At 36.5% G+C, this 16,131-nt stretch overlaps 1 protein-coding gene across 1 annotated transcript in view; it reads right to left on the bottom strand.

The window, feature by feature from the left end:
- Positions 1 to 16,131, bottom strand: part of RETREG1 (reticulophagy regulator 1) — a 65,755-nt gene that overhangs the window by 47,064 nt on the left and 2,560 nt on the right. The window contains exons 2-3 of the mRNA XM_039549064.1: positions 4,515 to 4,621; positions 2,759 to 2,789 (exon numbers count right to left, since the gene is read on the bottom strand). Coding sequence (XP_039404998.1) covers positions 2,759 to 2,789; positions 4,515 to 4,621 — 138 coding nt within the window. The remainder of the gene's footprint in view (positions 1 to 2,758; positions 2,790 to 4,514; positions 4,622 to 16,131) is intronic.

The following is a 16,131-nucleotide window of genomic DNA, read 5'->3' as shown; positions in this document are numbered from 1 at the left end:
GGTAAAGACAGAGACTGGTTGCAAGGAACAGCAGAACTTTAATCAAGTATCATGTGATTTCTTGCAAAGAGGCAGATGAAAGTGAAGAAATTCAAAGAGAAAAATCTCCAAAAACTCTTAAAGTCACATGAGCTTTAAGCTGATCTTTACTACTCAGGACATTACTTTGAAGTAATTATATATCCATGCAAACATCATCTCAAAGCTCAGTAGAGGTCAAAAAAATACCCAATCATGTGTTGGCATTTATCATGAAAAGAAGAGAGGGCCAATGTATACTCCAAGGATCTCCCTGAATGCTGAATGTTATTTGTAATTCTTTCCCCCCAACAAAAAGGAGAACAGAAATGGAAGAAAAACGCAGAAAAGCACAATGAAGATAACAAAAGTCAGAGAACCTCTATTTTAGGAACAATTAAGCACTCATGAACTGAACAGGACAGGACAGAAGTTTATAAAGTCACAGCTTGCTGGAGAATTCTAATAGAGAGTGATTGCTCGGTATTTCCTCCAACAAGAAAAAAATCAACGAAGAGCTTACAAAACTATTACATAGCAGTAAACAACCAGAAGACTGTTCACAAAGCACGTGGTTCAGCTGTGGGTCTCTGTGCTACAGGATGCTGCCAACAGCAGAAGTCTGTAAGAACAAAAGCAACGAGACAAACTCACGGAAGGTCCACCTAGAACAGCTTGGGGTGGGGAGAAGGTTTAACTGGAAGCTGCAGGGAAAGTACACCAGGAGAAGTACTGTGCAAGCTTGTCCTGCTTTAATGCACTACCCAAGGTCATGTTTCTGCTGGCTGGATCCCTTCAGAGAGCAGATACTGGGCTAGATGGACACATACAATGCTTGTATTATATTACCCAGGGGCATGAGCTGTGGTGAGCTCATCAAATTCTCTTTTCCACTCTCTGCATTGTCTCCCCACAGAACAGCAAATCAAGTCTGGGATTCTGAACACCTGAAAACTTGAATTCAAGATATTTAAAGTACTATTTATAATCTTTTCATTAAAATCAACTATTCTGGTTTGGGGACCTGACGAACAGGGGAGTAAGAGAAAAAAATTGTATCAGACTGCAGAATTATTTTTCATGGAAACAAAAGGCATTTGAAAACCTGTGTTTTCTTTCACTTCACAAGCAATTTGGTTTTCTTTGCCTTTCTCTTCTCAAATGTAAACAGACAAAGTAAAGTCAGATTCAAAACCCCGAAAGACAGTAAATTTTATGTAAATTTGACTCACAAAGAACAGGAGGAAGAAATGAAACATAAATCACACTAATCTACCACAGGAATGGCTTCTCAATTAAAATTTTTGAAGCACTGCCGCTCTACACAGATACACAAAGTAAATCTAGCTATGGTAAAAGAAGCATTTTACTCTGCTTAGTTCATGAACTAAGCTGTCATTAATTCCATATAGCTCCATTTCACATTTATAGGAAAGTCTGAAGAGACTATGGAAGTTTAGAGGTATGAAACTGAACAGGAGCTGTACATATGAACTGCTTTCTGTAATTGCCATGACACTGGTGTCTGTCTCCAGACAGAGAAAAACCTGCATCTCCCCTTTTTCAACTCTGCATTACTGTCTCTTCAGTGTCAGGCTATAATACAATAGTGTACTAATGGATATGTTTTCAAATTATGTCAGATATATAATAAATCCTGGTGGTCTGTTTAGAAGAATAATGCTTTAAATATGCAACCTTTTATTCTGAAAATGGATTGTCTGCAAATCATTTAGACATTGATTACACTGCTGTCGTGGTTAAGGAATGGTGTTCCCCAATTCAGTGTTCCCAGTGAAACACTCCAAACCATGTGCTGCTCACTCACTCCTCCATCACCCCTTTCCCTGTGGAGGGCTGGACAGGAGAATTGGAGACACAGAAAGTAAAGATCACGGGTTGAAATAAGAACAATTTATGGGAAACAGCAATGAGAAAGAGCAACAAACAGTAGCAGCAACAATATCATAGTGTAGATGGGAGGTGAAGGACTCACATGGGAGAGCTCGCCACGTGTAAACCCCCGACTACACCCAACCGCAGTGCCACAGCATTTGACCCGCAGGGGACGCCTTCCCCCATCCCTGCAGGATGAGGTGAGGGGGTAGAGAATAACCTCTGGGTCCTGGCCATGCCCCTTCTGGCTACTGCAGAAAATAACCCTGTCCTGGCTGCAACCAGGACAATTGCCAACTAATTATATAAATTATATACTCTGTACTAACATGACATAAACATTTGCCTAAAACAGGTTAATGGCAAGTCAACAGACTTCAGAATTATTAATTTCTATTCATATGGATATAACTTAATATTTATTTGCAATTTTAATGATCAATTACGTGCGTTGACTTAAAGGGAAACCCCATCAAGCTTACCTCCTTCAAGGCAGCACTGGTATAATGAACTTCTAAAAGTTACCTCCTTGAACAACACAGTATTATTCTGCTTTTCAAAGAAAACACTAATTCCCAGAAAACACAAAGCGTTATAATCCCAGGGTAAGAAAAAGCATTTCTAGAAGTATTCTGATATGTTACTATATACTTTAATATAACTCAAATCAGAAGAAAAAAGAATTTATTAAAAATTATGAACAAGCAGTAATAAACTTAGAAAATATCATAAGATCAAAATAATTCAGCAATTTATTAGATGGAAAACAGACTTTAAAAAAAATGCAGGCCAACTATAAAAAATAAAGTAATAATTAACCATGCATTAAAAATAATATACCTACTTGCCAGTGATGGTCCTCCAAAGCTGCGCACCTGCAATTGTAGGAATTTAAGATGAAACATAATGCACCAAACCAGAAAGAATTTTTCTTTTTTTATTTATAGAATATGTTCAGAATTGGGACAAAATGAACAAGGAACTCCTTGTATCAGTTAAACAGGAAAGTTATATTATCTTACGGTAACTGTTCTTGAATTGCTTTCTGTAAACTTAACATCTAGTTAAATTCATAAATGGAACAAGTAAGGATCTTCTATGGCTACATTTCCACATAGAAGGATGTCATAAAGACAATAATCAACATAACTTTTACATCAACACACCCTTTACATCTATACACTGACAACCACTCTACATTCCTCATGAATCTGTAATAGTCTTGCCATCTAGTGGTTGGCTGGAAGCGTGAAGCAGCTACACAGACGTGTTATACTGGGAAGAATTTTACTGCTTTTTGGAGTGGCACTTCATTGATTTCAATTCATTACCACAAGACTTCTACAGTATTACTTCAAGAGCCTGATTTTTCTTGAACTCTGTCTACAATGGCATCAACAGCAATAGTAAAATAAATGAGTTTACTACCATAAATAATTATTCTCTAAGCTGGGAAACGGAGGTCTTCCTAGCCTCATGTCTAAAATGAATGGTTAAATAATCACACAAACACGAGAGTGGTACATCTTGGATTTGGTCACTACAAAAATATTAATTACAGGTATGAGTGAATTTACCTAAATTATTGCCTTCCAGCTTTCAAGGTATTCAATGTTTGTGGCAATTTATACAGCACAGAGCTTAAAAAATCAAATTCTGCTTAGAGTTATAAGTTGGCCTCTGGGCTTGTAATACTCAAGCAGGAAACAGAATGGTAAGCAAGACTCCCAGAAAAGGGAATGACAGGAAATCATACTTCAGAAAAGGTAGCAAATACCTGCTGTAACTCAGCAGGGAACAATGGGCTTTGGCAGTCAGAAATGACGTGTTAGTACATCAAAGAGGAGTATCATCCTTCTCTGACACCTATTTCCTGGTTTTTTACTATGTTCAGATGGTTTTTCAAACACTTTGCATGGGATTTAACAACAAACAAAAGGCAAAATAAGAATCTTGAAAAAGAAATCTTCATGGCAATGAAAATTAAAAACTTATGATGAACATTTTGTCAAAGAATTTTCAAGATGGTAATGAAGTACAGGACAGGAATTGGAAAAAAAACCCCAAAACACTGGACCAGCCAACAAACTCAAAATCTCTTTCAAAACTGGTTGTATAAGCCTTTATACACACTGGAAACTCAATGGTACACAAAGTAAAAAGAAAATACTGCTTACTTATTTGAACTGTGCTAAGATAGGTAATTTATCTATCTATTTACAAATTTCAATGATTTATATTGGCTGTCCCAAAATTTCCAACAATTACATGATTAATGTTGGAAGAAGTATGAATGTTTAGGAAAATTTTGTATTTTAGAAAAGAATGCATTTTCAGACCTAGAAGTTAAGAAACAAGAATGACTGTCCACTCATAACAATTACACTCATCTAAATGCTAAGACAAATCTCCTAATGCCCTTCCTATAAAATATAGCAAAGCTTCATTGAAAATGGCAATAGACCATCACAGATCTACTACCACTCTCTAAAATTAGCTGATACTTTTACAATAATCATAATATTGACCTGGCTTTAGTAATGAATTAGCATGCTCCAAATTGCAGGTGTTTAAGCACACAACTCTATCAGTACACTTACCTTTTATCTTTGAGAATACCAAATCCTTCATTATCTGAAGAATTAACACTCCAAGTACTATAAGGGAAGTCAGATGATACACTCTCCAAGGGGTCAATGCAACAAACCTAGAATGTTAAGAACAAATAAATGTTGAATACTTTTCAACTCATTGGAAGCATGCAAAAACTGACAGCTGCTACTAATACTGAAAATAGGAAGAAATAGACTCAGATTGCTTTAATTGAATTCAGTTCCTCCCCACAACCTTTCCATGGGAAGCAAATATTGAGAGCTCCAAGCATGACATTTAAAGATACACAGATTAAACACTGGGTATGTAGTAGATTTTTGTCCATACTTTTATTTACACACAGAGAAACTAAAGAAAATAAAATATTTTAATTTTTGCGTAGAAAATACTACTTTTAAATTAACTGTGGTTTCATTAAAATTAATTTTCTTGGCACAATGCACAAAAAAAGGTTAAAAATTTTCTTGTGTTTCCTACAGAACCTATGTTTAAGCAAGACTTTTATACAAACGTTTATTCTTTCAAACACAAAGATGAGAAAAATTTATATCACAGCATAATACTAAAACTTGTCTTCATAACAAGCTTTCATGAATTTTGTTTTTAATTACATAATTTTTTAGAACATGTCTAGTCAAGTCAAAGAGATCTAGACTCAGAAAGTATGAATTACAATCTCATGCACTGCTGACTTTGCTATCCAGCTGTATTTGGAGATTAGCTCTTCTATCTGTTTTACTGTCAAATATCCTAACACAAAAAAAGGGTGTGAAGTAAAAAGAATTAAAATTCAATTAAATAAATAAAAAAGGGTTACGTATTTTAATAGCTGGTTTCAAGCACTTTAAGTCAGAGATCTGAATAGAAAGAGTGAACAAATTAATACCTTTTTCAAAGTAAAAGCAATTAACTTAAAAAACTTGAGGTTAGCCAAAACCAGGAAGAAACCACTGTCCAAGGCACTGGATCAAATGAGAATACCAACAGAAACAAAATCATACAAAGCTGGGATGTTTCCAAGAAACCTCTCAGATTTGAAAACAGGGCAACTGGCCACCCAATGAGTTGCTGCTGCAGAGCTTTTCTACAAGAAAGAGGGGGAAAGGGAGTGAAAAAGAGTAGCAAACATGGCCACCACAGGAAGCCAAGAGGCATCCTTTGAGCACACTTGGATTTTTTGGAAAGAAAATTGACTTCAAATATTTCTAACAAGCTCAGGACACACTGCTGTTGTAGCAAACTGCTCCAGTATTTCTTGAAAACATCAAAAAGAAAGACTGCATTAAAGAAAATGCCCATGCCACTAATTTTCACATTTACCACAAACTCATAATACCCAATCACCCTGAGCAGACCAGGATATGAATTCCAATACAAACACTTATGCTCACTCCGAAGGTTTTATCCAAATATAAAGGGTTTTTATGTCTGTAGAGAATTTGAATTATAAGACTATTCTATAAAATAAATGTATAAAATCAGCACCTTCATATAATTCAGCCAGCTCAAAAAAACCAACAGAGAAGTGTAGAGAAAAATGATTACAAGGCAACCTCTCTCAAAACTGCCCAATCATAATTCAATAAATCAAAACTCATAACAGCTTTGCATCATGTTGTCCTACTATTGCTCTTGGTAGTATTATTCAGCATTAAAAATCTTTGATTGTGTTTAAGGGTTAATTCAACTGCACAGAAGACTTTGTTTAGCCTACTTACTTAACTTATTGATAATGGGCTGGGGTGAGAGATGTGATGCTGTACAGAAAAATCAAGTGAAGAATTTTTCATTCAACTTCTAGGCAGCAGAAGTTTATAACAAATAAAGACCTTTCAATTGTTTAGGCTTAATACCATGTCTATTCTATAGGGTCTTCATGGCACTTGTGCATGAATGTTTATAGAATCACACAGAATGCCCTGACTTAGCCATTAGCATTGGCCACTCTTCGATGGTCTCAAATACATAACAGCAATACCAAAATTTATACACGAGTGCATGCACATGTGTATGCACACATGGATACCCTACTAGATTTTCACGGTACAATCAGATTCTTACTGAGATGGCTTAGTGCATCTTTCAAAAAATGCACAGAACATGTTTGACCTACTTTATGCTCACAACTAAACCATACTGCTAGTTTCACTGCAATCACAGCTGTCACCTGCTGTTAACAGGTTTAATTGTTAAAAACAATTGCACTAAAGCGGACCAGGATTAGCAAACAAGGATTAACACGGTAGCATCCTCTCTGAAAGGTGCTTCCAAGTCATGTCATTCCACCATCTCAACACTGCAGTCTCTCTGCTCCAGTGTTTGAGGAAAAAAACTGTAATCTAGTTGAAGCAGCTAACGTAGTCACCAAACAAGGACTCCTCACTTATTTGGAGAGCTTTGAATCGTTCTGACTGAACTTCCAGTGCCTTAACATTATTAGCTCTTTACCTAGACAGTGATGTTTGCATGAAAGACCATCCCTTGTGAATTCACTCACAGCCAGCTTGTGGCAGCCCTCAGGTGCCAGAGCAATATAGATTAGAAAAACTGTTTGTGAGCCATATGTCAGAGATCTGTGTCCTTGAAGCCCTTCCTGGTGAAAAGCTGATAAGGTCCCCTTGTACTTTTTTGTCATATATCTGTCATAAGCTTATCAAAAGGTTATTTCAACATGCTGGGATCTGAAAACTACTTATTACGCTACCACTGTCAGGATTCAAAATTCTTCTAGGAATTATCAACATGATGCATAGCAACCAGACTAACAGTTTCTGTGGTACTTTTGCTTATTAATAAAAGTCAGGGAATTTTTCCCCCTTCTTTTTTTTAAGAAAAGGACAGATTTTACTCTTAAGCATTTCTAACACGCACATCTGACAAAAATGAAAGGCTCCAGAATGACATCTTTATATACTGCACATCTTAATATACTTCTGTTTTGTAGAAGAATGCTATTAAGAGAAGCTTACTCAACAAGCTCTCTTTTTTTAAGCAATAAACAGAACAGACTGAAGTTTAAATTGTTTAATTTCCTCTACAAGTAGTATGGAAATAAAAGCCATTACTATAGACATAACCAAGATTTGTTCCGCCTGGAATTCTGCAGCATTTGGGGAATTTTTTTTTTTTTTGGGGGGGGGGAGGGCGGGGGCAGTTTAAGAAAGCAAACATTAAAACAACGTATAGATGCATTCCAGATAACTACTTCAGCAGTTAACAGGACAGCTTGCAAAACAAGGGGACAAGAAATTCTCCTGTAGGCAGTGCAGGACTCCCAAAAAGAAAAACCAGTCACGAGGTGCCCAGGACTCAGTCCCTGTCGCTGGCTGAAACAAGCACTCCCCACATAGGAACGGCCCTCACTCAGACACAGCCCCGGGGTGGGATACGGCCACCTGCCTTTGAGGCTGCAAGAAATGCCCGTCCCCTGCACTGATGGCAACAGTGGCCTCACTGTGAAGGATGGCCTCTGGTCCAGAGCACTCAACTGAAAGAGCTACTGGAGGTGCTGAGCAGGTGGCAGACCACTATGGAGTAGGCCTTTGAAAAGCTTAATTGTGTAAGAACCCGAGCAATGTGTTCCAACTGGAGCTCATTTGAGCAAGTCAGACTGGCTGACCTCCTGCTGTCCTTCCAACATACGTTCTTCTTTGTAGGAAGAATGTACATGTGATGGAGCCAAGCCTGCTACTCAACTCCACTGAGGAAGATTGAGAAACCATTTTTGTGAAATGAAACAGGAGCGGTATCAATGGATAATGAAGCAGTGGTTGTCCACAGAGGTTGTGGAATTTCCAACCTTGAGAGCTGTGAAGACAAAACTCTCAGCAATCTGATCTGAATTAAGTACTGACCTTATTTTGAGCTGCAAGTCATACTAGAGACCTCATGAAGCCCCTACCAACCTGAATGATATCATCATTCCGTGACTATTTTAGTCTATTAGAAGTGGTTGGCAAATATTTTTCGGTAAGATGCTGACCTTAGAACTTACAGGAACAACAGTTTCTGTTTCTAGGCCTGGTTATACTGCAGCTGTACTGAAATTATTCTAAACTGCACAATTAAGAATCAAAACTTGACAACTTCCACAACTGAAAGTGGAAATTCTTCAACTGCATGATGGTGAAACTAAAGATAAAAAAGTAGCCTAAGGTACCTTCTCCTTCTTGTCTTTTCTCCAGCTCCTTATAGTATGGGATGGTCATATGTCAATACTGTCAATATGTTGTATCAAAAGGCAGCTATCTCACAGTGCAGAGCACCTGGGACATCTAACTGCACAAGCCAGATTGTACAAAGTTACTCAAGTGGCATGAGCCAGCTAAGAAATTTTGAAGGTTAACAATATTATACAATATTGCAGTCAGTAAACATAATAAAAACTTATAGGGCATGACAAAAACTATTTTTAATTGTATCATGAGATACAGGGAAGGCACAGACCTACCAAATTGTTTTAAATGCTAAATAAATCAATTTGATTATTTAATTTCAGCTGTTAAGATTTTGGGTTTTTTTACAACACATTCTAGAACTATGAATGAGTTGCACTTTGTAAACACAAAACATAAATCATTTAATCAAAATTAAATTATTTAGACTATCAGCAGCCAGTGCTAGTTATTTCTGGAAAGCCTTAGCAGGTACATTTTTAATAATCATCTATCCTTAGATTAATTCCAGAGATAATCACATAAATGAAAACTGTTGATAACACAGATACGAGCACGGAGCTTTGCTTCACCATCAGCTTTTATGACACATTTATTGGCTGCATGAGTCATTTGTGGACTTCAGTTCTGTGTTCCACAAACTCCTATTTACATCTTAAAACCAGAGCCCAAACTCTTGAGAATAATTCTGTGGAGTTCTGAAGAGCGCAGGTTGGTGTGTAACTGTTTCCTCATAAAAAGCTAAGGTGAAAATCGACTGACACCTTTCAGCCAGAGTTTTCCATAGCACTGGTCGTCTTCCAATCAGACACAAGTAAGCAAGCATGGCCTGTGACATTAACCACATAGAGAATGGCTCTCCCCTGTAGAGAGAAAGTATTTCTAGTGCATTTTGAGAACATCAAACTGCTAATTTCAAAAGTACTTCGCTCTTACACGGGACCACCCAACACTGTCTCAGACAAACATCTACAGTGAAGGCATTTGGGTAAGGAAAAGATGTGGTAATAACTGTTTCCTGGTGGTAACTGTTTCCTGCTTGGAGCTGAATGTAGACCATTCTTCCACACTTACCGCTGGAGCAACCAACACCTGTCTGGTTGCACTAAATTCTGATGACTGTCTCAAGCAAGAGGTCTGGGGAAGAGGAAGAGGGCTTGTTTTCTTGTAATTGCAGCATGAAGTGCACTGCCTGAACAACATTTTTGAAATACATGGTAAAGGTAGTATCAGAAAGCTTGTGCCCTTACTGATCACTGGGTCAATCGTTTTGTTTGCTCTCCTGTGAATCAAGAAGGAAAAATATCTATTCAACTCTATTTTATTTACAGGTAATTTAACGCTTCGACTCTCCTAACTGAAAAGCCATCCCAAACCAGGTTTGTGAATCCTGCTTTTTATGTCTATTAAATTTACAACTTCTATGTGAATTGCTCTTCTATATAAATGATGTTCATACTAAGCCTCTGTAAATATCAAAATGCAGTACCTACAAATACAGAAATCCAAGCCTCAAGTATTCAAAACTCTGGAAGTCCAGAACTCAATCCAGTATTTTTCTTATTGTTCCTTTATTACATCTTGGTGTTGTGGTATAACACTAGCTGGCAATTAAGGTTTTTCTCCTGCCCTGGTGAGATGGGATGGAGAATAGAAAGAAGTAAAAGCCGTGGCTTACAAACAATTTAATAATTGAAAAAAAGTTTGTAAGAGTAAGAATAATAATAAATGAAATGTGATACAACAAAAAGAGAGAGGAATAAAATCCAGTGATGCTCAATACCACTGCTCATCACCCGCTGACCAATGCTCAGCCTGACCTGATCAGAGATGGGCAGCTCCTGGCCAACTCCTCCCAGGTTGTGTACTGGGCATGACACACTGTGGTATGGAATATCCCTCTGCCCAGTTTGGGTCAGCTGTCCTTGCTGTGCTCCCTCCTGGCTGCTTGTGCACCTGCTCACTGGCAGAGCACGGGAAACTAGAAAGTCCTTGACTTAGGTAAACACTGCTCAGCAATAACTAAAACATCTGTGTGTTATCAACATTGTTCTCATGCTGAATCTAAAACACAGCACTGCACCACTGTACCAGGGAGAAAACTAATTCCATCCCAGCCAAAACCAAGACACCTGGTCTGAGCCAAAGTATTTAGATACCTGTTCAAGAATCACAGTGCAAAAATCCCTTCCCCATACCTACACAAGAAGTGTAGATTTTCCCTTAAGGCCGAGTAAGTTATGCACACTTTTTTGGTAGAATCTATTTATAGAATAGAATTTGGTACAATATTATTATATGGTACTTAACTGTGAACCTGCATGTCTGAAAAATACGCAGAAATTGTGGAACAGCAGATTCTGTGTTGAAGAGAGGGAATTACATGTACAAAATCACATCTGTATATGTGCTGTCAAAAATTTTAGAAGGAACGAAGACCTAAATTCTGTCTAAAAAACCTCCTCACCCCTCCAAAAAGCATAATTTGTTGAATAAAATAATTTCAAAAGCATTTACTGTATATCTTATGTTAATTAAAATTTATAATGTGCATACCACCACTCTGGGTGCCTGGCATCTTGAACTTAGAAAGCTGTTTATCTGTTTAGCTGAAAATCTGTGAAATGCTGTAATAGAATGCTTCTTAAAAATATGTACATTAAAAATGTTTTAGATCACGTCTAATTTAGTGGAGAAAAATGTAAGCTTCCATAAAAACTTGAATTAGAAAGAAGCACTGTCTTTCACTTCAAGTTTTTCCCTAAATAAGAGTTCCATCCAAAAATGTAGGTATCTGAGATATTTCAAACAGAGTAAAATGAAGCACTGAAAAGCAGTTGATTTGCAACCTATGTGCCAAGTAGCAAAGAGTGTTCCATTGGATACCACCCAGAAATACAAAAATTCTATCACTAGGTACATAAAAATAAACAAATAATTAAATAAAACCCTCAAGCAGAAAAGACATGCTTATTATGCTAAAACTAGCATCATTTTTTAAAAATTCTTTCATTGTGAAGACAAAGAAAACTCAGCCATCAACCTTTTATTCAAAGAGCTTATTTGTCAGGTTTCATTGAAAAGATTAGAATCGTATTTGTTCAGCCAGAAAGCACAGATCAAATCAGTTTTTCTTTAGAAAACCTTCTAGAATTTACTAGGAAAAAAGATTTTTGAATAATAAATAAATCTCTTGTCCTAAGAAATCTAAACTACTGTTACTCTGACAGCCATCAGTAGAAGGGGTAGTTCTCTGGAAGGTCTGTGCACAGGTTTCAGGGCAAAAGCAAGGACGACTGACAATGCTAACTTGAGTTAACACACAGGATAGGAATTCAAATTGTGTATTTTCTCTAGCCCAAGAAACCAGCTCTTAAACTTAAAAATAAGTCTAAATAAAACAAAAACCGGTATAAGTCTCTAAGAAAAGAACATTAGAAGAATCGTTTCAATGCTTTGCATTTAATCACCAAAGATAAACATGCTTATGAACTGGTACATTTGGAAGTATATTGGTGGTCTGGGAAAGAGGATTAAGTTAATAATGTCACATTGCAAAATTATCTCACACTGTTTGCAAGGAAACCTCTTGAGGAATGCAGCAGTTATCATGTTTCAATATTTGTGGCTTTTGGATCAGATTTACTGCAAACTGTTGCATTCACACAGGCATATAAAAAACAATTGAGAAGGAGAAAGTTTAAATTACCTAAACGACATACCTTCTGAGTCTACCATGACACCAAATTCTACTGTTTTCATCATGAAAACCAGGGATAATGTTAACTTCCATGGAAATATCATTTTGATTTAAACACATAACATCAAATAACCTTGTTGCTTCCTTTGTTTTTGCAGACAAATGCCCAGATGACCTTAATTAACCTGTACTCTGGCAAAGTACAGAAGAAATCTTAATCCCATTTTCTCATACAGTAGCAGCAGTTTGAGCAGTAGCACCTCTACTGTGCTGCCCTAAATCTCCTTTTCTTTAATGCTCTCATTAGTCCTGTAACATCTACCATGGAGCATAGCATATCCCCCTAAAACGTCCATTGTTCTCAGAATTCTACTTACTATTTGAATGGTCTCATTATTTTGAGGCAATACACAAAGAAATTATAATTTCTCTCTTGAGACAACTGCTTTAGACACAGCATACGTAAGTTTCAGCAAGACAGAATAAACACAACCCATGCTGCAATTCCTCTATTCTCCTTTGTTTTGGATTTCCATCTTCCATAAAATCCTCATCCCAGATTTGGTCCTAAACTGTACAGTAATGCTAGCTTTTCCTCAACTACCCCACTTGATTTCTTTTCTGACCTACCCTGATTTCATCTTATTGGTTGAAAAATGCTGTCAGCTGTCCAGGTTTTTATGTAACACCATCTGGCTCTTAAACAATGTCAATTTTCATTCCTGTAAACTAATCTCTCAGCCAAAAGTATGCAAACTGTCACTAAAAAGCTGTTAATGGCTTTTAATTATTTTTACTAACTAAATCAAATGAATTTAACTTTCTGTCCCACTTTTCTACCACTAAAGCCTTCAAAAGTTTTCAGAATTTGTATTGGAAAAGTGAACATAAGCCTAAAACTGCCTGAGTGAAAACAAGCAGACCCTAAAATTATATCACAACTTGTGCTGACATTGGAATTTTAGCTTTACTTGAGGAAGAGTATTCTGGAATATCACCTAGGAAGCAAAAACAACAAACCATAAACTTTTTTTAAGCTTGAAGAAATACCAGCAAATTACTGTACTATAGGTGTAATAAAATAAATCTCAATACCAGTAAGTTACAAAGACTTAGCAAAAGGCAGCAACTGAAAAAAGTTAGGACTATCCACTAGAAGAAACAAACTAGCAACCATATGAGAAAGCCATTCACATGAATGCACAGTGAATTTCAAAACTGCCTATGACAGAACTTTTTCTTCTCTTTCCTGATAATGAATGTATTATCATTAAAAATAGAATAATGTCAATATCTAATCTAACCTGCTCTACTACTCCTACTTAAGGGATCACAGACATAAACTCTTATTAGAATCTGAGGCAAGAGTATTCACTTGTGTGCTATCCTGATACTTTGGATTTCGGGAAAGTAATCCCAAAACAACTAAGAATGTAGCTCTAAGATTTCCTGTAACAAAGACAGTCAAAGACTGGAATTTCCCACATTCAAAACCATATTTAGCATCCAGGTGCTATAAGGAAAAATCCATATGTGTTCTCCTGACTTTGAAAATATTACAAATTTAATTAAGTGATCTGAGGACCAATATACTACAAACTGGCCTGAGAATGTCAATACCCTACACCTTGCTCCAGCTCACTTAATTTTCACGTATTTTTCTTTCTGTTTTGATTTCAAAGATTTCTTTTATTCCAATTCTCACTTAATTTTACATTTTGTCACCAAGAATGTCCTGAGTAGTTCCCCTAGACTACATTTCCAGTGGTAGCCACAGCCAACGCCAACAGTGGACAAAAATGTACAGTCTAAAAACATATAAAAAAGGGGCTGCTCCATGTTTTAAAGGTCAGTTTCTTTCTTGTAACAAAGAATAAAAATGCAAGCATACACTGTACCTGCACACTGCTCTCTAAATGTGCAGATCTTGTTTTATAGGCAAGCTGTCCATCGAGGTACAGTAGTGGCAGCATTTACAAGTTGTGTGCAAATACATGAAAGAAATGCTTAGCTTAGTACTGTTTTCTTACACTGAAAGAATAAATTAATGAATGAAAAGTACTTTGAGATCTCTTTGTGGTAAACTTTATCATTGCCAAGCAGAGATTTCAAGAAAGAAACACTTTAAGAACAAATCTTAAAGTGAACTGGATACTTTAAAACAAAACAAACACTTCAATAACAACTCCTAAAACAAATTGCATACTTAAAAACAAAACACACCAAGCCTCTAAACTCTGAATGAGTTTTTGTTACTAACATTTAAATAGCAATTAGATTTTCTGTCTGGAAAAAACACAATCTTTACCTGATGCAATGCACACAGCCAATTCAGATATAAGCAATATTGTTTTCTCTCTTGTTTCTCTCATACAATGGAAATACTCACTAGGACTGAGACCAAACAAACAAACAAAAAAGGGGTATGGATGGTGACAAAAGACTATTTTTAATGGTAAATTAGGCCTGCACACCTCTCTAAATCAAGGAATGATACTTGTATTTTACACAGTTAGCAGTTACTTTGTTGAGCCACTACAATACATCATGTAACATTGTTAAAAAGAGACCTGCAGAAACATGCAAATTGGTGCCTCAGAAGACATATTAAAATCCTCAAAGAACAATGTGGATTTGGGCTGGGGAAGAGAATAGCAAAGAGGGTAATGCAATAAATTCATTCCATAAGGAGACGGGAAAAGAGAAAAGATCTATTACATCTTAGTCTTTCTGCCACCTCCCTTCCTGAGAAATCCTAGAGAAATCAGGAAACTGGGCAACTGGTGCATATAGGGTTGACCTTGCAGACATTAATGTACTTAGGTTTGAAACATTTATCTGCAGATAGAAGACACTTATTTGAAATAAATATCTGCAAACTACAAAATATATGGAACAGCACAGAATTACTGAAAATAAACTTGTCCTCCTGACCTTATAGAAATATTTAAAATACAGATTGTGAGAACAAAAAGCTGCCACTATCCCTCTATTCCATACACACAGAGAATAATAATTAGGATAGAAGGCTAGCTTAAAAATCTAGGACTGAATGTTAATATTTGGCTAAGATTAAACCCAAGACTAAAAGTTATCAGTCAACAGCCTAACACTTAGAACTCCTGGAGTGAACTTTTGGCACCAGCACAGATTTTCTCTGTTCTTGTGCCAATCACTCACTTTTTCAGTACAATGGGTATAAAACAGGGGAAAAAACCCAACCTTGTTTTCCTGTGTTATTTTGACTTCAGTCTGCAAACTATATACAGCACAAGTATCTATATCACATTTCAGATGGTTAGGTGCAAAATAATATATATATTTAACCCTTGCTCATTTTCAAGATTTTCAATCGGGTTCATTTGGGGCAAGAGGCTTCAAGTTGTTCACGGTGAATAAATAATGGAGGTGGTTAACTGAAAAATGCTTTTCCAGTAGCCAGATTTGTGTCTCCTTTTACTACTCTCTTGTTAAAGAGTTTACAATAATTTGTTCAGATTAGTAAAAAAAATAAAGGAAATCAGAATGAAATTGTTACTAAATTTCTTGTACTTACAAGAACAGTATTTTAGTAGTAACCATCAAAAATGCATTTATACACAGTACAACCGTTAAGAGATTTTTCCCACAAAAGAGACTACAATGGAATATATTTTAAAAAATCCAAAAAACCGGTGACACCAGAGAAACAGTTCACTCTCAGCAGCTCCAGCTGCAACAGTTTACACA

Source organism: Corvus cornix, chromosome 2, assembly GCF_000738735.6.
Source record: "Corvus cornix cornix isolate S_Up_H32 chromosome 2, ASM73873v5, whole genome shotgun sequence".
In the NCBI taxonomy this organism is placed as follows: domain Eukaryota; kingdom Metazoa; phylum Chordata; class Aves; order Passeriformes; family Corvidae; genus Corvus; species Corvus cornix.
This window is presented reverse-complemented; position numbering and strand designations above follow the sequence as displayed.